The sequence below is a fragment of the Lissotriton vulgaris genome, chromosome 6, assembly GCF_964263255.1.
Source record: "Lissotriton vulgaris chromosome 6, aLisVul1.2, whole genome shotgun sequence".
NCBI lineage: Eukaryota > Metazoa > Chordata > Amphibia > Caudata > Salamandridae > Lissotriton > Lissotriton vulgaris.
Genome location: NC_141694.1, coordinates 1,008,906,045 through 1,008,930,088, shown reverse-complemented (window position 1 = coordinate 1,008,930,088; position 24,044 = coordinate 1,008,906,045). Strand labels below are relative to the sequence as shown.

At 43.5% G+C, this 24,044-nt stretch overlaps 1 protein-coding gene across 2 annotated transcripts in view; it reads right to left on the bottom strand.

Moving 5' to 3' along the window:
- Positions 1 to 24,044, bottom strand: part of ABCB10 (ATP binding cassette subfamily B member 10) — a 1,632,094-nt gene that overhangs the window by 316,235 nt on the left and 1,291,815 nt on the right. For both annotated transcript variants that reach the window (XM_086927071.1, XM_086927070.1), the window contains exon 11: positions 21,489 to 21,532. In XM_086927071.1, coding sequence (XP_086783197.1) covers positions 21,489 to 21,532 — 44 coding nt within the window. The remainder of the gene's footprint in view (positions 1 to 21,488; positions 21,533 to 24,044) is intronic.

The following is a 24,044-nucleotide window of genomic DNA, read 5'->3' as shown; positions in this document are numbered from 1 at the left end:
GTGAGGGGTTGAGGGTGAGTGAGGGTGAGGGGTTGAGGGTGAGTGAGAGTGAGGGTGAGTGAGAGTGAGGGTGAATGAGGGTGAGGGTGAGTGAGGGTGAGTGAGGGTGAGTGAGGGTGAGGGTGAGGGGTTGAGGTTGAGGGTGAGGTGTTGAGGGTGAGTGAGGGTGAGGGTGAGTGAGGGGTTGAGGGTGAGTGAGGGTGAGGGTGAGTTAGGGTGAGGCGTTGAGGGTGAGTGAGGGTGAGGTGTTGAGGGTGAGTGAGGATGAGTGAGAGTGAGGGTGAGTGAGGGGTTGAGGGTGAGGGGTTTAGGGTGAGTGAGGGTGAGGGTGAGTGAGGGGTTGAGGTTGAGTGAGGGTGAGGGTGAGTGAGGGTTGAGGGTGAGGGGGTGAGGGTGAGTGAGGTGTTGAGGTTGAGTGATGGTGAGGGTGAGTTAGGGTGAGGGGTTGAGGGTGAGTGAGGGTGAGGGGTTGAGGGTGAGTGAGGATGAGTGAGAGTGAGGGTGAGTGAGGGGTTGAGGGTGAGGGGTTGAGGGTGAGTGAGGGTGAGGGGTTGAGGGTGAGTGAGGGTGAGGGTGAGGGTGAGGGGTTGAGGGTGAGTGAGGGTGAGGGTGAGTGAGGGTGAGGGTGAGGGGTTGAGGGTGGTGAGGGTGAGGGTGAGTGAGGGTGAGGTGTTGAGGGTGAGGAGTTGAGGGTCCCAACACATTTACATGCATTGTATTGCTTACTCACTTTTGAATTTAATCTATGTGTAATACATTTTGTGATTTCAATAAAATCCTCTTTAAACTAAAAAAAAAAATAGTTTGTGCACAATGGGGACAGAAACTTTCCAAACCCTCGTCTTCTGATCTGCCCCATACTGTGAAAGATCTTAGCTTCATGGTCCATGAACTAATCTCAGTATTAGTCGAGGGGCCATAAGAAGATGCGCTCGAGCTGCAGCTCATTCATGGGAGTCAGAGCTGTATCTGCAGTCCTGGTGCTAGCAAGTTTTACAGGTGCAGTTTAGCTACATTACGAGTCGCTAAAATCATTCAAGCTAAAGTGCCAAAGAACGGCTTTTAGCAGCAGCGTCTTGCCTAGCGCCACCAACGTAAGTCATCATTATTTAAAGCATTAGGACCATACAGTGTGAGATGCATTAAAAAGATAAAGCTGTGTGCGCAATGATGACGGTATTAACAGCGTTGTGGTGGACCGGGCGTCACCTCGCTATTAGTCTCAGTGCCACGAAAAACATGCTTTTTTTATAACGAACTTTATTGAAGATTTCTGCGGCAAATCATATAAAGTCAATTGGAGCAGGCCAACTGAAACATATTTTCAATTTTAGACCATGACGAGCAGCAGCTCATCTGAGGCAGCCTCAAAACACCTGCTGCTTCGCTGACCACACACCAGCGTCACTCTCTCCCTCATCCCAACTGCGGGAAGAAGAGAAAACAGAGCCGGGACACAGGCAGGCAATCACAAAAGAAAATAAGTCGGAGCACGCGGACCATTAGATAACTGCATACAGCGCAGGAAAGCCTGCCATCTTTGGGCCCCGGTGCCACTGCACCCGCTTCACTGATAGCTACATGTATGCGCGCCTTTTTTTGTACAGCTTGTGAAAATGGAAAATACGTCATTCTATTTTGTTTTTTGTTTTATGTGCCAAAGTCGTACCAAATTATACCCACACTAATTTATGTAAAAACATAGGTCTACTCCTATGTGTGCCTGGCAACAGGTGTGTGGGCTAATGTCATTTGTATCCTAAATATTCATTCCCTCGTGCAAGTCTACTTTTCAGTGCGCCGCTTAACAGAAGCAACACAGAGCAGATGCAGCGTCTCATGTCTTAATCAGTAGTGCCTGGAAGGAGTCCGCACCAATGTTTCATTAGATTGGGTGAGAAAGCTAACAAGTAATTGATCCTTTCCAATTAATTTGAAAGCTGCGAGTCAGTTACACGTAAAATAGATAATTAGCCAAATCACTCTAGCTTTGGGCAGCAATTATGTCCAGGAATCCCAGTTTGAGATGGATGCGTGTTGCTAATTATATTTTAAAAGCGTATTAGTCACAGTTGAGCATGTTTTGCTAATGAAGGACTGGGGGGCTGTGGAGGGTCTGTGGCAAGAGAGAGAGCAGGCGTGGTATGCGAGATAATGAATGGACAAGTTTGGGCACCGACATATGGGCCAATTTCACTTAATTATCCTTCTTCAGACAGCCTCACGAGAGTGGAGCGAACGGGATTTCGCACAGCTTGTCCCGTGTAAATGATGTCCAAATCGTACAACGGGAATAGTCGTTAATTTATTTATTTTTTAGGCGTATCTGTCTACCGCAAACAAAGCCACATGGGCAACAGAGCACTTCACATGAAACAAGAACAAGTCTAAGAATCGCCACATATTAATAAAAAGACGAAACCGTGTTAATGGCTGTAGGGTGGGGGAAAGGAGGGAAGAGAGAGAAGGGGAGGGGGGAGCAGAAATGCGACACGGCGGGCAGGGGAGGGGGCGGAGCAGGGAGAGGGAACAGACGGAGGGAAGGCAGATAAGGGGAGGGGGGAGGAGAAATGCGGAGGGAAGAGAGAGAAGGGGAGGGGGGAGGAGAAATGCGACACGGCGGGCAGGGGAGGGGGCGGAGCGGGTAAAAAAACAAGACGGAGTGAAGAGAGATAAGGGGAGGGAGGGAACTGATGTGCACGCGCTTTTAAGCTCAATGCGCATTGAGCTTAAAAGTCACGGGCACTGCAAGGAATCGCCACGATTCCTTGCAAGATGGATAAAGAGTGGATAAGCCACCATAGACTCGCAAGCTCGATGCGCATGCGCATCGACAGGCGAGACCTAAAAACGGCTGAGGTAATAAAGACAAACACAATGATTGGTGGCATGAGAGAGGAAATGGGTGAAACGGATCCACAGAACAGTACCCCCGTAAGAGAGATTTTTTTAGAGGGCGAGTCTCAGCTTACTGTATTAACACCGGAGAATCAAGCTCAGATGAATAAGGTGCAGGAGGGGGGGAGCCAAATGACTGAAAGCACCTCGATAGCTGAAACGACACTGCAACCTCCTAGTAATAAGGAAACGTTAGGCAGCTCCACTTTAATTAATTTAGTAGATACCCCAGCAGATGAAGCAAGCAAGGATAAAAATGGCTTTAATGAAAACATCTCCGAGGATGTTCCAAAGAGCTCTCATGCGAGGACTGGGGTGGGCCACCAACAGGAAGGATTACTTACCGGCAGTTACTGGTTCTCCTAGTGATGAATGTTTTTTTTACCAGGAACGATGATGATAAGGAGGACAAGGAGGAAAATAGGGAGGAGGACGAGTTTGAAGAGTCAGACTCAAGCCATAACTTGTCTAGTAACTTAGATGATCTATCATCACTCACGGAAAGTGGATCGGAGGCTTCACAGTTAGATACCTCAGAGCTAGATACCGAATCTGAGCCAGAACATAATACCGTACTAAAAAGAAATCAAATGAGTAAGCCAAACAGAGTTAAGGGAAGGGCCCGCAGAAGAACAAAGAAACGGGGGAGCATTACACAGACAGGTGTGGCTAAAAAACTGGATTGGGACTACGCAGCTACCTCACAATTGTACCAGGAGGGCGCAGCTGGCGGTTTTACACAACCGAATAAAACACTGGCTCAGGCTCGGACACAGGAGAAAGATTACGCAGCAAGCTTTGATCTTCTGTTCTCAACCCTAAAGCAGATCCAGGGGGAGGCTCGGCGGGAGAGTCAAAGAGCTAAGCACGCAAATAAGAAGATACAAGGGACTTTACGCAAGGTTGATAAAATGTATGAGGAAATGTCTGGGAGACTGGTGGAAGTCGAGGAGAGGACAGGTAAAGTCGAGGAAGAAGCTGTAAAGTTGCAAGAGTATCGGGACGAGCAAGAAAAGATCTCATCGGACGTTCTGTGGAAGCTCGAAGATTTTGAGAACAGACAGAGGCGCAACAATATAAGACTGCTTGGTATTGAGGAAGGGAAGGAGGGGACGGATGTACGTGCTTTTGTTGTAGAGTTGTTGAAAGGAGCTTTCCCGGAGATGGATAAGTGGGATTGGGACAAGGAGGTGCAGCGGGCACACCGGTTCCCTTTGACGCAAAGGAAAAACACAGGCTCCAAATCAAGGGCTATATTAGTGTATGTAGGAAACTTTTTGCTAAGAGAAGAAGTAATCAGAAAGGCAAAGCCAGTGGCCAAACGCTCATATAAAGATATAATCTTTTTTGCACACCCAGATTTTTGCCACACTACCGTGGAGAGAAGGTGGCGCATGAGGCAGTTAATAACACCCTTCCAAAATGTGGGATGTGAGGTCTACCTGATGTTCCCCTGCCGACTCAAAGTTGGCTTCAATGTCCAGTTTAGGGTCTTTTTTTCTGAAATAGTGGCACAGGAATATTTGACCTATTTAAAAGAAGGGAAGGCACAAAGAGAAGGGAAAGCCCAAAGCCACAGGGTTGCAGCTATAAGGCAAACAGCTCATGTGACACAGAAAAAGTAATGAAATAAAAGTAGTCAGAGTAAGTGAGGGAGGGAGCAGCATGAATTTTCCTAGCTATACAAGATCAAGAAAAGGATACTGATATTCTGGGAGAGTGTGAGGGGAAGAGGCTTCCTGTGGGGACTCGGCTGTTAGACATAGGTCACTAGTGACCTGTTTGCCAGTAGGGGGGGAGGGAGGGCAGGGGTCAGGGGGGGGGGGGGAGGGGGGGTACAGGGCACGGCACAGCAGAAAAAGGGAGAATCACTCACAGACGTAGATGTGACAGAAAGAGTAGACAAGATAAGAGATTTGGGGCTGAAAGGAAGGAAAAGTTTACTTGGTAGGGGGCACAGATTTGAGAAAACAGCAAATAATGAAAAAATAGATAAACTATGTAAATATATGAGTTTATATGGCTGCAAAACAACAAACTAGTTATGGGGACTAGATTTGTAACATGGAATGTGTGCGGTCTAAACGATGCTCAGAAAAGGTTAAAGGCCTCAGTGTTATTAAGGCAAATGAATGGAGATTTTATTTTTTTACAGGAAACACATGTTATGACCTCGCAAGAATTTTATTTGAAACAATTGGGTTTCCTGGTATTAGTAAGCTCAAAGCAAAGCATTAAAAAAAGGGGAGTAGCTATCCTATCCAGGATTAAAAATGTACTTCTGAAAAAAAAAAGCACAAGATCAATGGGGGAGATGGGCAATGGTTGAGTGTATGATAGATGGGGAGTGGACTACGTTGATCACGGTATATGGGTCGACCGAGGATGATCCGGAGATCTTCCAATTTTTAGATGTGGAATTAGCTACCTGGGCACCCAGAATTATATTGGCAGGGGATTTGAATATTAATGGCTCTGACGGCCTGGGCTTGGGTTCATTTGGTAAATATTCAGGTAGAAAGAGGCGGGTATGCCAAGCCCTACAGGGATTAGTTGTAAACAACGCACTGTCCGATGTTTGGGGGAAAAGAAGGGCAGGAAATAAGGGTTTTACATATTATTCTGCCCCACATAAAATTTGTATTAGGTTGGATTATTTTTTTTATCTCAAATACACTCTTATCGGAATCAAGGATAGAAAGACTCCCACGGATTTTAAGTGATCATAATCCCCTAATTCTTACAATAACAAAGTCAGTAAACATCAAACAGCAAAGAGTCTGGACTTTTGAAAGAGGGTTATTGCAGGAAAATGAATATGTGGATCACATGAAAATATGTATTAAATAATTTTTCGAGAATAATAGGGATAGTTCTACTGCAGGGGTAATTTGGGATGCTTTCAAAGCGGGGGTCCGGGGGGAAACCCTGAGTTTTAATTCCTATAAGCATAAACAGGAGCATACGAGGAATATGGAATTGGCAAATGTAGTACTTAAAGCCGAAGAAAAACTAGGAGTGTATTAAGAGTGGAATCCCTTTAGATAGTGCAATGCTGGAACTCCTTAAAGCGAAAGGGGATGCTGAGGGAGATATTGCCAGAAAGGCTGCAAAATTATATGTAGCAAAAAGAGAGAAATGTCATGAATTCAGTGAAACAGTGGGTAGAACTTTGGCTGTACGAACAAGGCAGCAAGAAGCGCTAGGTACTGTTAGGGAGATTAGGGGTACCTCCGGTAGGATCTATACAGAATCAGAGAAAATAAGGGAAACCTTTAGAAATTTTTTTGAGAAATTATATGATGAACCGATAAGGGGGGATGTCAGTAGAATTAGAGACTATCTACAGGAAATCCCGGTGGTCACGTTCACGGACGAGGAGGCAGAAAGCTTGGAAGTGGCTGTTCAGGGGGAAGAAATAAAAAACGCCATCTTGAACCTCCCCTCTGGAAAAGCTGCAGGCCCGGATCAGATTCCTATAGAATTCTACAAAATATTCTGGGATATGTTAGAAGCTGATATAATCAAGACACTGCAACAGGCGCAGACAGGTGAATCTATACCCGGGTCATGGGGGGGGCCGAAATAGTGATAATTTTAAAAAAAGGGAAGCCTCCGGAAGAACCTGGGTCCTATAGGCCCATCACATTGATGAATACAGATACTAAACTTTTCTCTAAAGTATTAGCAACAAGATACACTAAGATAATTGATAGGGTGGTGAGCAAGAATCAGCATGGCTTTATACCTGGAAGGGGCACCACCCATCATACGCGCAAGGTAATAACTCTATTCGATGCTGCAGCAGTCTCAGGAGACCCGATGGCGATCATGTTACTAGATGCGGAAAAGGCATTAGATCGGGTCTCCTGGGTCTATCTGTGGCATACCATGGTAAGAGCAGGGGTTAAAAAAGGATTTATCAAAGCACTCCAGACATTATACGTAAACCCAGTGGCCTCTGTGCGAGTGAATGCGGGGAATACAACTCAATTTCGGATAAGGAGAGGAACGAGGCAAGGCTTTCCTTGCTCTCCTTTGCTATTTGCGATGTATATGGACCCACTGATCCGGAGAATAGAGACTTGCGATTTAATAAAACCACTACCTACACGAATTGGCCACTGTAAAATATTAGCATACGCTGACGACGTGGCAGTAATTACACCTACGCCAACGGAGGCTATTGCCCAAGTGGAAATAGAGGCTTCAAGGTTTGGGGAAATCTCGGGATATAAACTTAACATTACTAAGACCCAGATAATTAAAAACCACTATACTACCTGTGCAGATAGTCGAGTTACCCAAGCAGGAACATATCTGGGGGTGACCATATCGGCTGATTTAGATGGTTTAGTGGAAAAGAATATGATCCCCGTAATTAATAAAGTACGGAAGGACCTGGATAGATTAGATAATTTACATCTATCAATTGTGGGGCGGACGAACGTAGTAAAAATGCTGGTCTTACCTAAGTTTCCTTATTTTTTTAGAGCGATACCTTTATTATTTGAGGCCAAGATGCTTAAGAAGACTGAAGATCTGATTAACAGATTTATATGGGCAAAGGGGAAAACCAGGAGAGCACTCAGATTTATGACACTTCCACGGGAAAGGGGTGGGTGGGCACTGCCAGATATAACATTTTATTATTGGGCAGCAGTCCTGCAAAATATGGTTGGCTAGGTGGGGGGGGCAGAATATGAAGGATGGAATGAGCTGGGAACACTGGCAATTTATGGCTTGATACTGGGACCAGAAGCGGAGAATGTGTTCTTAAGATATACTGAACCTAGCTACTTCAAAAGGACACGGTTTAAAACGCTCCTGGCGGCTCATAATGTCTGGAAAGCTTTCACTAAAAGATTTGGGCTGGGGAGATACAACTCATACACTAGACTAAAAGGAAATCCGAATCTACCGGAGGAAGTTGCTGCTGGTCCTATACTTGCAGAATGGGAAAGTAAAGGAGTCAGAAGGATAGGAGATATACTGGGACAGCAAGGGGTTTATCAGTTTTCCGAACTTCAGGCCAAGTATACACTAGATAAAAGACAATTCTTTAAGTACTTGCAAATAAGGAGTTTTTTACATAACAAACAAGGTGGCCCGTCAGGATTTAGTAAAAATTCAATCATGGAAGTGATTCAAGCAGGCGAGGATTGTACTATAAAGAGATTCTATGCCGAATTATTGATCTCAAAGGAGGATGATACCGAAAAATGGGCAAATAAATGGAAATGTAGTTTGGATATTAGCGAGGAAAGTTTCTACATATCTCTAGAAATGGGGTATACACTGCTGTGTTCAGCGCCTCTTCAGGCACAACACTATAAAACTATATATCATCTCTACCACACGCCAGCAAAGATAGCTCAGTGGGGTGGCACAGTAGGAACTACCTGCTTTAGATGCGGAAACTTAGATGCAGATTTAATACATGTATTTGCAACATGTCCTCACCTGCAGCTCCTCAAAAGAGACACCGAGGGCTTTATAAGTCAAGTATTAGGAATAGATATTCCCTTAACCCCCTCAATAATTCTTCTGGGAGTAAAGGAGGAGGAGGGGCATCAGTAGGGCGGGCGGGAATTTTTCTTATTCCTAGCTATGGCAGTTATGAGACTCTGCATTGCATCTGCATGGTTGGACCCTTTGCCACTGACATTTCACCAGTGGTTGGCTAAATTATTAACAATATATAACCTGGAGATTGAGATCTATGCAAGGAAGGGGAAAAAGGGAAGGAAAATCGGTAAACAGATTTGGGATCCTATTACTCATTGGAAAGAAGGGAATAGGGATTGAAAGGCTTGAATTATATATAAGAGCTATGTATATGGTTAATATGTATTGGACTGCTTAATTTATGTTTATGTTTCGATTTTTTCGCTTAGTTGGTCAGATATTTTATAACCTTGTCTGGACTTTAAAACTATCTCACCTAGTTGGTTTTTTTTTAGAAAGAAATTGTAACAAATCGAAACCTTATATTTTTTTTCTTTCTGATTCTGTTTTGTAATATCTTTGATACATGCAAAATATTGCCGTGCCCTGTATGTAAAAGTGGGAAAAAAATCGCTCAATAAAAAGATTAAAAAAAACAAAAAAAAAAAAAACAAGCCAGCCGTCCAGTTAAGGATAGACATGGATGTGTTGTCTCCGAAGGTGCGCAGCCACTGTCGCCAAGCACTTGGTGAACACCCTGGGGGCTGTAGTGACCCCGAAAGGCAGGACCTTGTACTGGTAATGCTGGTTGTTGACAGTGAACCTGAGATACTTCCTGTGCCCTGGGTGAATGGGAATGTGAAAATAGGCATCCTTCAGGTCTAGTGTTGCCAGGAAGTCTCCCTGCCTGAGCAATGGTAGAACTTGCTGTAAAGTTAACATATGAAAATGTTCTGATAAGATGTACTGGTTCAGGGGTCTGAGGTCTAGAATGGTCCGCAGGGATCCGTCCTTTTTTGGGGATCAAGAAGTACAGTGAGTACACCCCTGTACCTTGCTGTCCTAATGGTACGAGTTCTATGGCTCCTTTTTGCAGCATGCGGATTACTTCTTGCTGCAATAAGTGCATGTGCTCTACGGACATAGGACGGTGCCTTGGGGGTATGTTGGGAGGAGTGGAGGTTAGTTCTAGACAATGGCCGTGTTGGATAAGTTGTCTCACCCACCTGTCTGTGGTAATGCCTTCCCAGACTGGCAGGAACTGCTGGAGTCTTCCCCCGACCGGAGTTATATGGTCGGGGGGCAGCGACAAGGCGTCACTGTTTATTGGTGGCGGAGGATCTGGCATTGTTATTTCCACGTCCTCTGCCTTTGGTGCTGTTCCCACGATATCCACCCCTGTTATTCTTGTTGTAGATGGTCTGTGTGCTCCCCTTGTTGTATTGGGCTTGCTGCAATGCTTGACCTCTAGAAGCTCCCCTGTTACCGGAGCGACGAAAGGAACTGCCCCATAACTGCTGTGACTGCAGAGCCCCACGGATTTTGCTGTCTCAGTGTCTTTTTTAATTTTTTGAAGGGTCGTGTCTTTATCAGGACCAAAAAGAAAGTCAGGGTTAACTGGCTGATTGAGCAAAGTTGTTTGGATCTCTGGTTTGAAACCAGAGATGCGGAGCCAGGCATGACGTCTTAGCATTACACTAGTGTTGATGGCTCTAGCTGCTGTGTCTGCTGCATCTAGTGCACACTTGATGGATGCATTTGAAATTAACTTTCCTTCCTGTATTAGCATTTCTGCTCCCTCTTTATATGCGTCAGGAAGGTGTTGCATCAGCTGTTCTAACGTGTCGTAGTGAGCCCTATCATATCTGGCTAATAGGGCCTGTGTATTTGAGATCCTCCAAATATTAGCTGCTTGAGCTGCCACCCGTTTGCCAGAAGCTTTCAAGATTTTGGATTCTCTGTCCGGAGGAGGAGCATCACCACTTCTTTGAGAGTTTGCCCTCTTGCGAGCATTAGCCACTACTAGGGAGTCTAATGGGAGCTCGCCTTTGATGTACGTAGGGTCCACAGCCGCAGGCCTATATTTTCTTTCAATCCTTGGGTTTACAACCCTTGCCCTTGTGGTCTCCTTGAAAATGTCAGTAGCATGTTTGAGGACACCCTTTAACATAGGCAATGTCTTTACCGATCTTTCTGAGGTGGAGAAAGTATCGAACAAAAAGTCCTCCTCCACTGGCTCAGCGTGCATTTCAACATCATGGTTCATGGCCGCACTTTCAATTAGAGCGTTAAACGCAGCCGTGTCTTCAGTAGGCGAGGTCTTGACATTGTAAGACTGAGTATCAGGCGCAGTGTGTGGATCATCAGGGTCAACAGGGTCAGTCCACTGTTGAGGCTCCCCTTGATCTGCGTCAGCATGATAAATAAATCCCATATGACTGTAATCATCTCCCACATCCTCATCGCTGCGTGTGGGAGAATCAACATTGTGTTGTGGATATGACTCAACACGTTCAAAGAGAACAGGTGAGGTGGCTGAATCCTTCTTTTTGAGAGGGATTTTGTATGACTCCAAAGGATGTTCTGGAGCGATTTTCCGTTTATGAACGGTGAGTCTTCCAGAATCCGAGTCGATGAAGAGCTTCGACTGATTGTCATACGAGGGTGCCTGGAACATTACCTCATCCGTAATGGGCTGAGACTTGGAAGGTCCTGATACCTTCTTGGAGGTTTCGGCGCTCCTTTGTGGCTCGAACGATTTGGGTCGAGCAGTCGGGGCAGTCCGCATTTAATTGGTGGAGGAATCACCGGAGACGAACCGACCTTCTTTGAGATCGACGTCGTTTTCGATCCTATTTGCTTCGGTGGATCACCAGCATGCTTGCAGCCTTGCGTCAACTCGAGCTCATGATGCGCAGCAGGCACGCCTTGGGCTTCGATGCAATATGCTCTTTCGGGTCAGGTTCGGTTTTCGACTCGAGTGCCTTGCTCAACATAGGCTTGGAGGCCGTAAGCGTCGGTTCGACAGTCTTTTTAGGCTGGAGTCCTTTGGCAGTGTCGCCATGTTTGGACGTTGACGTCGACGGCGTTAGAGTGACGTGCTTGACTGCAGAGAGTGGCTTCGGCGCCCCGCTCTTCGGGCCGACGCCCCCTTGTGACCCCAAAGGGTCGATGACACTTTTAGACTTGGCTGGAGCCGAGGAGTCCGAGGGCGTCGATCCGAGGACTGCCTTCAACAGTTTCGGTTTCGTTTTCACCTCTACTGGTTTTGGTTTCGATTTTGGTGGATCGACCGATGGCTCCTTAGAAGTATTCTTAGCCGGGCCTTGACGCGGGGCTATAGAATGTGGAGTAAGATCTCGGCTAAGGCCTTCCGGCGATGCCTCGACCTGAGCCTTAGAGAGCAGTGTCAATATTAGGCCCCGCGATTGCGGGTGGGCCTTGTTCATCGCTCGAGTCGTCATCGACGGCTCCAATGGCCTCTGCGTCATCTCCTACCTCGACGACGTCTTCGTTATGGACGTAGTCTTCATCGTCGTCCACACCGAAGGTAGAGTCTCGCTCCGACTCGGGGTCCGACTGCTGGTCAGGATCCTCTTCGTCGACGCCTTCCTCGTCATCGGCCTCGAAGATGTTCTCCGGGTCAGGCGCCGCTTTCTGCGCCGACTGTTGTGCTGCGCGTCGAACTCGAAGCGTCTTCTTCGACCGGAACCTGGAACAGGCCATACAGCTGGCCTCGTCGTGATCCGGGGATAAACATTTATTGCACACTGGGTGCACATCAATGTGAGGGTATTTTGAGTTGCAGACGGGGCATCTCTTGAACGGGCTCCGTTCCATCGTTGTCGTAGTTGGGGCCTTCGGTGTCGAAAAGGCAAACGGCCTTCGACGTCCTGTTCGAAGAACTGGATGAAGAATAGGCACCGAACGAGACAATACCGACGCCCCGAAGGCCTTTTGGCCTTGAGCAAAGAGTTTTATATCGATTCCGAACTCGAGTCAAGAAAGTACATCCGAACCCAATGGCGGGAAAAAACAATCTGAGGATGGAGAGGATGCCCATGCGCACTGTAGTCCAGGGGAGGAGCCACCTATCTCGTGATACTTCGAAGACTCTTCCAGGACAACAATGTGCAATTATCCGGACCCAACACTAGGCGGCGATCTATGCACAGATATGAATTCAGCAGCCCACATGCCTCGAACATATATATACTAGCAGCCCGTCCCGACGTTGTCCGGGTATGAATTGCTGCCTGCCAGTAGTATATTGTTTTGTAGGATTTCGTTTTGATAGCATTTCTTATCTATGACAGGCCTGTGAATTGCTCCGATTCACAGTGCACAGCTGATGCACTTAAGAGTGCGCGTTCAGTAGTGTGTGAACTCTAGTTTCCCTACTTTATTTTTCCTTGCAATATTATATAGCGCGAACTCTACAACATGGCATGAGCACAATTTACATTACAGAAGAACACATTCATTTGTCGTAGGCACGGGGAGACAAAGCGATTTGCCTGGAATCACAGGATGTTGAGCTGATGCCGAGATTTGAACGTAGCTCCCCAGCTCTAAAGTTCGCAATTCTAGAACTTGTGCGGGAGGTGTGTCTAAAAGTGTATGTCGGTGCTGGCCATCAATGAGAGAGACCTGTGCATTTTTCAAATGGGTAGTGAAAAAATATGAGTATGTTGCTGGAGATGTGGGCCGCCGTGCCACCAATGTACTTACCGGGGGAGGGTAAACACCCATTATTCCGCAGCTTTCCTCCTGCATACCATCACTCCGCATACTTTCATTACGAAACTACCATGACTCCGCAATGCCATTATAACGCATGGCATTACATTTTATATGCTTTTACCACGCATACCTTTACAACGAAATTCGTTGTACATGCATAAATGGTAAAAGCATGTTTTTTTTTTAATAAGGTAAGCATGGGTATAGGGGTATATCGTTTGGGGTACTGAGGTATATGTTTTGGGGTGTTTGGGTATTTTAAGGGTTCAGATATAGTTTTGGGGTACAGGGGTAGTTTTAGGGTTCAGGGGTAGTTTTGGGTTTTGAGGTACAGGGGTATTTATAGGGTTCAGGGCTAGGTTTAGGTTTTGGGGTACAGGGGTATTTTTTGGGTTTAGGGATAGGTTTGGGTTTTGGGGTACAGGGTATATTTATAGGGTTAAGATGGGTTAGTGTTTAAGGGTGGGTTATGATAATGGGGTGCAGGGTTATTTAAAGGGAGCAGGGTGGGATTAGCACACAATATGAGACATGGCATGAAGGGCGGAACGTACCACACGCCCCCAGCATTTGTCACACCCCCACAGCACAACGCAGACACGCTCACAAGGGACGACTTTGCTGGCACGGTTCTTTTACCTTTTAAATGTATATGGTGGGCATCTGCATAGCCTATGTCCTTCTGCTGCAACTGCCCTTTCCAACGCTGTATTGGGTGTTGTGATTGATGCTGTGGTTCCTGAGATTACCCGCCTCAAAGGTTTGGGCTCGCTCTTTATTATATTAGTATGGATATATATATATATATATATATATATATATTCAAGCTCCAGATACACCGGTATCGTGGGTCACTCTTGGTGTCGGGTGCCGTGAAACGCAGCGGTGTACCGCGTTTTAAATTCCAGCTCCAGTCCTCTTTACCCATACCCAGCCGGCCGGGAATGAAGACACAGCACTCACGGGCTCAGGTAATGCAGCAAAGTTTTTATTCAAGCAAACGCGTTTCGGGACAGCGTCCCTTCGTCAGTGGTTCAACAATGAAAAACGCGGCGCCATTTTTTAAAAACCCACAATTGGTCACGAAAATGAAAGACTGACTATTCATGGCCACAATAAAGTAGCACCATCTTGGAGTGTCTAAAAACTGCTTCAATGCCCATATTTGAGTATATTATTCAAACACAATTTCTTTTAGTTGTTACATTATAACATGACATTTCGCCGTGTATCGGCAAGCACGACTCAAGAATTATGGTCGTGGTACCACTCCCTCATGTGATGTGTTTCTTGAGGTGTGTTCTCTCGATTGATATATCTAGTTCACACCGCTGAGCCCAATGTCGTAATGACAGTCATAGTCTTCAAACCACAACATTATTTATTACATATGAAACCTAATCAAGGTTCAATCTTGCCGTGAATCGGCAATTGCAGCCAAACGGCTGCATGGAGCCACACTTGCTTCGTCCCTCTCAGAGAACACCCTTGATGCCAATCATTAGTCGTCATATGTTCAAAACCTCACAGACAAATACCCACCACCCACCACAACTTTTCAACATTTTTTTGCATTTTTACTGTGTCATTCCTGATTTCATCTTGAATTATTCCCCAAAAAAATTCACATCATCAATTTCATGTGTTGCTCAGTTTTAACAAAGAGAAAATATATCATCCCAAATGAGTTGCCATTTCCTCCCCCACATTCAGACCCCCTGGTGCCTTAGTTTCAAGATCAACAATGTAACGGGATTCAAGTCTCCTGAGAGTCAAAAGTCTGTCCCCTCCCCTTGGACTTTCCGGGACAGAATCTAGACAGAAAAACCTCAAAAGGTCTCTGTTGCTGTTGTGCTTTCATTTTTGTGACCAATTGTGGGTTTTTAAAAAATGGCGCTGCGTTTTTCATTGTTGAACCAATGACGAAGGGATGCTGTCCCGAAACGCGTTTGCTTGAATAAAAACTTTGCTGCATTACCTGAGCCAGTGAGTGCTGTGTCTTCGTTCCCGGCCCGGCTGGGTATGGGTAAAGAGGACTGGAGCAGGAATATATATATATATGTATATATTTTTTTTCTCACAAAAGTGCCACAAAGCATTGAAAGCGCACACGACTTACAGAAGAAAACCATTCGTTTTTTTTTTCATGAAGAGCAGGCATCAGCTTACAACTTTAATTTTGTCCCGACGCGTTTCGAGGCTTCCTGCCTCTTAATCATGGGTGATTAACAGGCCCAGAAGATTGCTCCGATACTTCACAGCATACTTAATTTAAATACCCCCAGTGGGCTTTGCGCAGTGCGTCAGTGTTTACCTTGTAATGCTGGGACTTGTAGTCCAGAATCAGAGTCATTAGTAGTTTGAGACCCCCAGTGGGCTCCGCTGTTGCATGCTTAAATTAAATCCTTTGTTGCCCTCCAGTGGGCCTTAAAGCTGACGCCAGTTCGAAATTAATCACTTCTGAAGTGCTGCTGAATCTGGCATTGTTCCGATTCCATCCTCCCGAAGGTAGAGGGATGGTGCAGCTTTCCACGGCCGGGCTGCTGTGTAAATAGTTTTTCACAAACATGCCACAAAGCATTGAAAGCGCACACGACTTACAGAAGAAAACCATCCGGTTTTATTTTCATGAAGAGCAGGCATCAGCTTACAACTTTAATTTTGTCCCGACGCGTTTCGAGGCTTCCTGCCTCTTAATCATGGGTGATTAACATGCCCAGCAGATGGCTCCGATAATACTTGTAGTCCAGAATCAGAGTCATTAGTGGTTTGAGACCCGCAGCCCGGCCGTGGAAAGCTGCACCATCCCTCTACCTTCGGGAGGCTGGAATCGGAACAATGCCAGATTCAGCAGCACTTCAGGAGTGATTAATTCGAACTGGCGTCAGCTTCAAGGCCCACTGGAGGGCAACAAAGGATTTAATTTAAGCATGCAACAGCGGAGCCCACTGGGGGTCTCAAACCACTAATGACTCTGATTCTGGACTACAAGTCCCAGCATTACAACGTAAACACTGACACACTGTACAAAGCCCACTGGGGGTATTTAAATTAAGTAAGCTGTGAATTATCAGAGCCATCTGCTGGGCATGTTAATCACGGATGTATGACGTTACAATGCATACTTTTACAACGCATACCATTACAACGCAATTTTTACAACGCAGGATCCTTTACAACGAATGCCTTTACAACGCATGCCATTACATAGCAGATGCTATTACAACGCATGCCATTACAACGTAAGTATAGGTAAGTATATAATTTTTTTAAAAATGTAATTAAAAAATATTTAATTAATGTTATTTATTAAATTAATTTTTTATTAATTTATTTGTAAATATATATATTTAAAAAAAAAAATAGTGTAGGTGTTTTTAAATAATATTCTAACTCCAGGGGGGTGTAATAGTAGGGTAAGTGCTGGATAGTGTAGGGGTAAAAATTACTATAATTTTAATTTTTAAAGAACCATTATTAATAAATATTAAAATTACTAAAATTATTTAATTTAATTTATTTAAAGTATTTTTTTTAAAACAACCCTTAAAATACCCCAGTACCCCATAACCCAAACCTAGCCCTGAACCCTAAAAATACCCCTGTACCCCAAAACCCAAACCTAGCCCTGAACCCTAAAAGTACCCCTGTACCCCATAACCCAAACCTAGCCCTGAACCCTAAAAAAACCCTGTACCCCAAAACCCAAACCTAGCCCTGAACCCTAAAAATACCCCTGTTCCCCATAACCCAAACCTAGCCCTGAACCCTAAAAGTACCCCTGTACCCCATAACCCAAACCTAGCCCTGAACCCTAAAAAAACCCTGTACCCCCAAACCTAGCCCTGAACCCTAAAAATACCCCTGTTCCCCATAACCCAAATCTAGCCCTGAACCCTAAAAATACCCCTGAACCCTAAAAATACCCCTGAACCCCACAACCCAAACCTAGCCCTGAACCCTAAAAATACCCCTGTACCCCATAACCCAAACCTAGCCCTGAACCCTAAAAATACCCCTGTACCCCATAACCCAAACCTAGCCCTAAACCCTAAAACTACCCCTGTACCCCATAACCCAAAAATATATCTGAACCCTTAAAATAGCCAAACACCCCAAAACATATACCTCAGTACCTCAAAACATATACGCCTATACTCATACTTAGTTTTTAAAATTACTTAAATTAATGTATTTAATTTATTTTTAATATTTTTTAAATTAATTAAATAAAAAAATTTAATTAAATAAATGTTTAAAAAAAAGATAAACTTACCTATACTTACGTTGTAATGGCATGCGTTGTAATAGCATCTGCGATGTAATGTCATGCGTTGTAAAGGCATTCGTTGTAATGGATCCTGCGTTGTAGAAGTTGCGTTGTAAAAGTAGTTTGTTGTAATAGTTGCGTTGTAACGGTTGTTTCCCGTTAATCACCCATGATTAAGAGGCAGGAAGCCTCGAAACGCGTCGGGACAAAATTAAAGTTGTAAGCTGATGCCTGCTCTTCATGAAAATAAAAACGGATGGTTTTCTTCTGTAAGTCGTGTGCGCTTTCAATGCTTTGTGGCACTTTTGTGAGAAAAAAAAATATATATATATAATTTGTCAACTTTTTAGAAACACTCGTCACTGAATGATGTCATCAGTGATGTCATTTGAGATATCAGTGATGTCACTGACCATGTCATGAGTGATGTAATATGTGACGTCAGCAGCAGTGCATTGCGCGGGGCGTGAGTTATAGTTAGCTCAGTTAACTAAAACAGCTGAATTTCTCTGGTTTGAAATGTCGGACTAACTAGAATGTCCCTGAAACCTATGTTTTTTCAATTAATTTTTAAGGTTTTTTTAAGTGGTAATCCTGAACTAGAACGTCCCTGAAACCTATGTTTTTTTCCAGTGAAAAATATATATATATATATATATTTACACAAACAAATATATATATAAACACTGTCTGTAGCAGTCTAAGATTGATAAACTGAGTGGAGCTCAGGGAGACTCCCATCACACAACGTGTGGTAGAAAATATGAGGGAAGGAAGCCTTTGAAGTTCTACAGGTTGCTGCAGCCTGATTGGTTGGAGTTTGGTTCCTGTAAAATGATGTAGATAAGATAATGAAGTGAATGTTTTTTTAGTCCTTCTAGGCTATGTATAGCACTGTACTACTCTGTAATTATACAGGACTCCCACTTTGATGTCGGGGAATGATTTTAGCATGTGAATCAATGAAATATCCATTACTGGAGAACAACCAGTTACAACTAAAACCTATATCAAAGCAACACCGCTATTTGAGAAGACTTGCTGATTGCAGGACAAGTGAAATCAGAAGTACAGTCTTTGATGTTGAAAACAATGGTAATACATTCCTATGCAAACTTAGAAAAGCCCACTATATATTTAGGAAATTCAATACACTCAGTAATAATCCTATTTCTTCATACTTTGGTGAACCAACAAAGATGGCTGTGCCAGGGGAAAGATCTACAGTATCATTTTCTACTAGTTTGAAGCACTTTCTATTGTGACAGCCCTCATTCAAGGTGCCGCAGGACAAACATCTCCCTTAACTTCATATCTCTTGCTTGTGGTGATCAAGAAGGCAACAATAGAGAAGATGCTTCATTCCAAGCCATACTGAGTCACATTCTACTCGAAATCCAGGACAAACGGGTTTCCAATCAAGCAACCATTGCTTTATGCAGTTAACAAAAGGAGAAACATTATGCAGAGTCTGAATATTTCCGTAACAAATTGGAGGACTCCAGCAATGCAATGCAGATAAAATTAACATCTTCTACTGGCTGTGGTGAATTCCAAACAGCTAGTTCTGTATAATAGATTTAGACCTATCAATATGCACCTGACGGGTATTTCAGAGCACTATGAGGACGGCTCTATGGTTCATAAGATGGCGGAGAAATACATTAAAATAGGTCTTGCCAGACTCTTCAGGCACCTTATATATGACACATTTGGGTACACTGAATAACTTTTCAGCTATCAAATTTCAACGTGAAACCACAAACAATTATTTTAAACTTTCAAGACTACATTATCAAAAATATAATCCTATAAAACCAACCCTATCTGAGTCACAAAATTCTTGGTGTACTCTAAATTTGAGTTTAATAGTGTTTCTCGCATCTCACATGAAACTTCTAAAGGGTCCTGGGCATAGATCTTAATACACGCTTAAAATTCAAGCATGTAATCTATCCCACAGGTATGCACGAAGGTTTAAACCAATCCCTCATGTTATAGAGATCTCACAGACTCGGGCCACAAACTAGCCGTCACAGGCTCAAGCTATGGAGAGTAAATCATATCTAGATATTGCAGACACAGAGTCTTTAAACAACAGAGTGATCCCAAATCGTATCTTTTAAGAGAGGAGAAGGGCAAAAATCAAACAATAAAAATACTTTCATCCCAACCTACCTGCTCCTCCTCAAAGGCGCTCCAAGCTACATACGCTCTCTTAATTGTTTTCATATTTACCTCCTGTTTTCCTGTATACATGTCAAATACTGGTGTAAAAAAACCCAGTGCTGCACTGGGTAAGGCAAGAATTAGGCCTGGGCGAAGCACTACGCTAGCGTAGTTTGCGCAACTTTCCACTACGCGAGCTGCATGTAGCACAGTGCGAACATAGCGTAGCGTAGTGCAGCGGTCAAATTTTGCTTGCTCGCTTTCCTCAACGTTAAGTTGGTGACCACGAGCAAGAAAAATGACATCCTGGCGAGACTTTTTCCTCGTTCGCGATCAGCAACATCAGGTTGCCGATCGCGAGCGTGAAAAATAAACCTCCCTGCAAGATTCTCCACGCAGGGAGGTCTGTTTTCTTATTGCGAGTGGTCGCATGAGCTCGCGACTGCTCGCGATGAGGAACTACCAGTCCGCGTTGAGAAAGCTGCAGCTCGAGGAAAAATATCCTGGAGCGGCAGAAAACTACAGCTCGCACTGTGCAAGATGCCGTTTTCAATGATTGCACAGTGCCGGATGCTTGTCCGCACTGTGTAATTATTAAAAATGGCATCTTGCACAGTGCAAACATGCTACTACGTAGTTCGCGTAGTGCTACGTGTAGCTCCCGTAGTGCGACGTGCACTTCGCGTAGCTTCGCGAAGCGCTATTTAGCAAACCACGCCCAGCCCTAGCTAGAATGTTATTTGGGGAAGTGGAGCCAGATTCTTTAATAAATAAAGCAATTATGGGAAAGAAGGGAGGGTTAAAAGAGGGAGTAGTTGAAACACATATCTCAGTTAAAATATAGTGGGAGAGAAATGCTCCTTCAGCAGGAAAAACAGGAATATAGAGAAAAACGTTTGAATAAAGAGCAGAGATGGACAAAGAAGTGATCAAAAGATTTGCAAGAGGGGGATGCAAAACCCACTCCAAGTCTATATTGGATACCACCGGTTTCTTTTCCCGAAAGACAAATAAAGTAGTCTCTAGATGATGCCTAAAAAGACCAATCTGACAACAACTGCGATTTACCCTTCACCATGCGTGTATGTCAGAATGTTCTTCTTCTACCAAGCCAACAAACCTTGCAGGACTGATCTTCTCATTTCTCATAGTTTTTTTATATTGCTTTTTTTCATTTCTCCGTCATAAAGGATTAAAAAAAATATGAGTAGAAAACAATGACTGAATATACATAATTCAATGTACATTTCTACCACATTGCAGAGGAAGTCTTCATGTTACGCTCAGCACCATACCGTGTAATAATTCACAACTACGCAGCATTCCATGAAATCTATTCCCCACCTGGCTGCATTGTACCTGCTGAACAATGTGTAATGCTCCTATGTAAAAAGACAATCTATATTGAAGTATTATGATTTTCATTTATCCTGCAGCATGCTTACTCTTCACCTCCCACATCATATATCTGAAATTATTATGTAACAAAAGTATTTGGTCAACGAAAACATCTTATCAGGCTATAACAACCCTAACTTCATTGAGGTCTATTACCAGGGTAATGACTGAATTCCTTAAGCACTACGGCTCACTCATTCAGAAGTTTCCTGTTGTCTTCTCAAAGCTGAGCCTTTGCGAGATGGAGCTGACAGAAATTAAACAGCAGTGCATATGAAAAAATATTAAGTTTAGAATAATATGGGCAGTTATGATGCATTCAAATAGTGGGTCAGCTACACGACAAAACTTGTGTAGCTTGAAGGTAAATGCTAAAATGGTATCTCAAACTACAGCAGTAAAAAAAACATTGATTTTCGCAGTCCTTGGTGCTATTGACAATTAAGGCCACCAGAAATCAATTGAGAAAAAGTAATTACTGTCAATTACTGATTTATCAACTCCTCTAGGGCATGTTCTGTAAAAATAAACCATTTAAAGAGCTGACAGCTCTAGAGCTCACCTTGAGAAGAGATCGAGCAATAGCAATTCGTTGTTTCTGCCCACCTGCAAAATAGAGACAAACAAACACTATAACGCTTCCTTGCACAGTACGTCATGAATATCTGCTATAGGCTAACTTTTCAAAGGCTTACATGAGGAATTATATCACCAGGTTTGACTTCAACTGAGAAAAAAAGAGAACCCTCAAAGACACACATTCCCTTGTTCATACTTTGGTATTAAATCAATATACTTACAGAGAAAGTTCTATGTAGAACTTTAGATTTTCCTTCGAGTTAGAATTCTAAATAAATTGGCGGTGCATCTTGGAACTACAGAAAATAACGTTTTAAGATGGAAAAACAAAATTAGCTACATTTCGTAACAATCTTTCTGGTTGATACTCTATCCACCTGCAGATTCCTCTCTTGTGCATATATTCCCAGGTGTCAGACTGGATCCAGAAAATGTTATCAGATCTTTTTGGCACCAGTAGGGGGGCTGGCTCGATGTTGAAGCCAGGCATTGCATCTCTGTGATGTCTCTGGTACCTATAAAGCACCTATACTAACATCAGTTCATGTCTTCTTTTTTTCCATGGCTTTTTAAGCTGAGAAATGAAAGGCATCATCATATTTTATAGAGTGCATACAAATCGAACGTATTATTATTAGTGTTTGCTACATATGCTCATTCTCCAGAATGGGGAGTAGGGCACGGTCAGTGAGGAACTGCAGATACGTAATGCATCCAATAGAATGATTTTTAAAGAAGGTAAATAGTTTTTTCTTATGATTGATATTTCCACGTGCAGATTCTTCACCTGTGAACAGAATCCAAAACATTACCTCCCCAGTAGAGGGTCTGAAGAAATGGTCAGACAAGAAAATCTTGACGCAATAAACATCCACAGAGCAATTCCTGATGTGCTTCAGAATTCAGACAACAATGTCAGGCAAAAATATGAAGGGAAGAACAAGTAGCTGTCTAACAGACACAAATAGAGGTTGTGGTAGAAGCCTTTGCTCTGGTGGAGAGCGCATGAAGGCTTTGGGGAGGGTCTTTCTTGGGTAGTTCCTAACTATCTTAATGCAGAGAATTATTCCGCATATTATTTGTTTCTGAACTGCTCCATCAGATTTACAACCAGTGTATCATGCGAAGGCCTAGTCATTTATTTTGAAATTATTTGTCCTTTATATATAAACACTGACTGCCCCTTTTTTTCTAGTCTATGCAATCTTCCCTTCTCTTTCGAGGAATGATGAGGATAAAAGATGGAAGAGTGATAGACCGTTTCAAATAAAACAAGCATTTGCAATGCAATAGGTCTCCAGTATTTAAGTTAGAGCTTTTGGCATTGTTTATGGCAAGGATTTGTGTTAGTAGTTAGCAATATTTTGAGTAGCAAAGATGAGTAGCAATTTTTTCTAATTTTTCTCTGATAAAATTATATTTAGTAATGGTTATATTTTGCATGTTGTTACAGAAGCATATATAACAATGCCTGCTGCACACGTAGTCATGGGTGACCCACGGTGTCCACAACATGAAGAGGCAATGCCTACCCACCGTGCCTACCAGTCACATAACACCACATATAAAAGCCCTGCTGACCAACAGGTACAATTATCTCACTCCATGTGTGTGAGAAGTTGGCCTGGTATATGATGCTAACTAGTTCTAGTGATCACCTTGTACCATGCCAAGCAACCCTTTTGATGATTGGTTGTAAGTCAACCTTATAGACCAGCTATCCTAGTAGCGTGGACAAAGCAGTCTTAGCTAAACTCTGTAAAGGCATGTGAAGCAAGTTGTTTTACCATACACAATCCCCTTGAATACCAAATGAAAGGACACCACACAGATATATATTGAATATATATATATATATTGAATATATATATATATATTGAATATATATATATATATATATATATATATATATATATATATATATATATATATATATATATATATATATATATATATATAATTTATTTATTTACTACAAATATCCCCTATACTCTTTATGAGCACAGAAGCAAATGCGTTAATACAAAACACAGTTTAAATATACGAACGTTGCACAATATGGATGAGCCCTAGGGGCCCCCTAAACCATATACTAAAATAGTGGTATAAGAACCACCTATCGGAAAGGAAGTAGGCCTAGGGCCTGGGGAATCGCTGGAGCTGTTTGGGACTAGCAGTGAAGAAGTCGGGTAAGGCCCACGGGACTCGGGTGCAGCGCTTAAAGCACACGCATGCACCAATGCAATGTCAATGGTGCGTAAAAGTTATAAAGTTACTGTTTAAGGAACCTTCCGACTGACCTAGAAGGACAAAACTTAAGACCTAGACACTAGAGGTGTGTACCAGTGTAGGAACACCGGCGTTGCTGAGTTACCTCACCCTCAGGAAGCGGGTGCACAGGTGCAAAGTAGTGTCGGGTTTCGTCACGCAGGTCGATGGTGCCTGAAGATGAAGATGCTGCAGGTGGGTCGTCGAGGATGGTTCCGGTGGATCCAAGGTGGATCTGAAGAGGTGAAGACCTGAAAGCAGAGGGGACAAT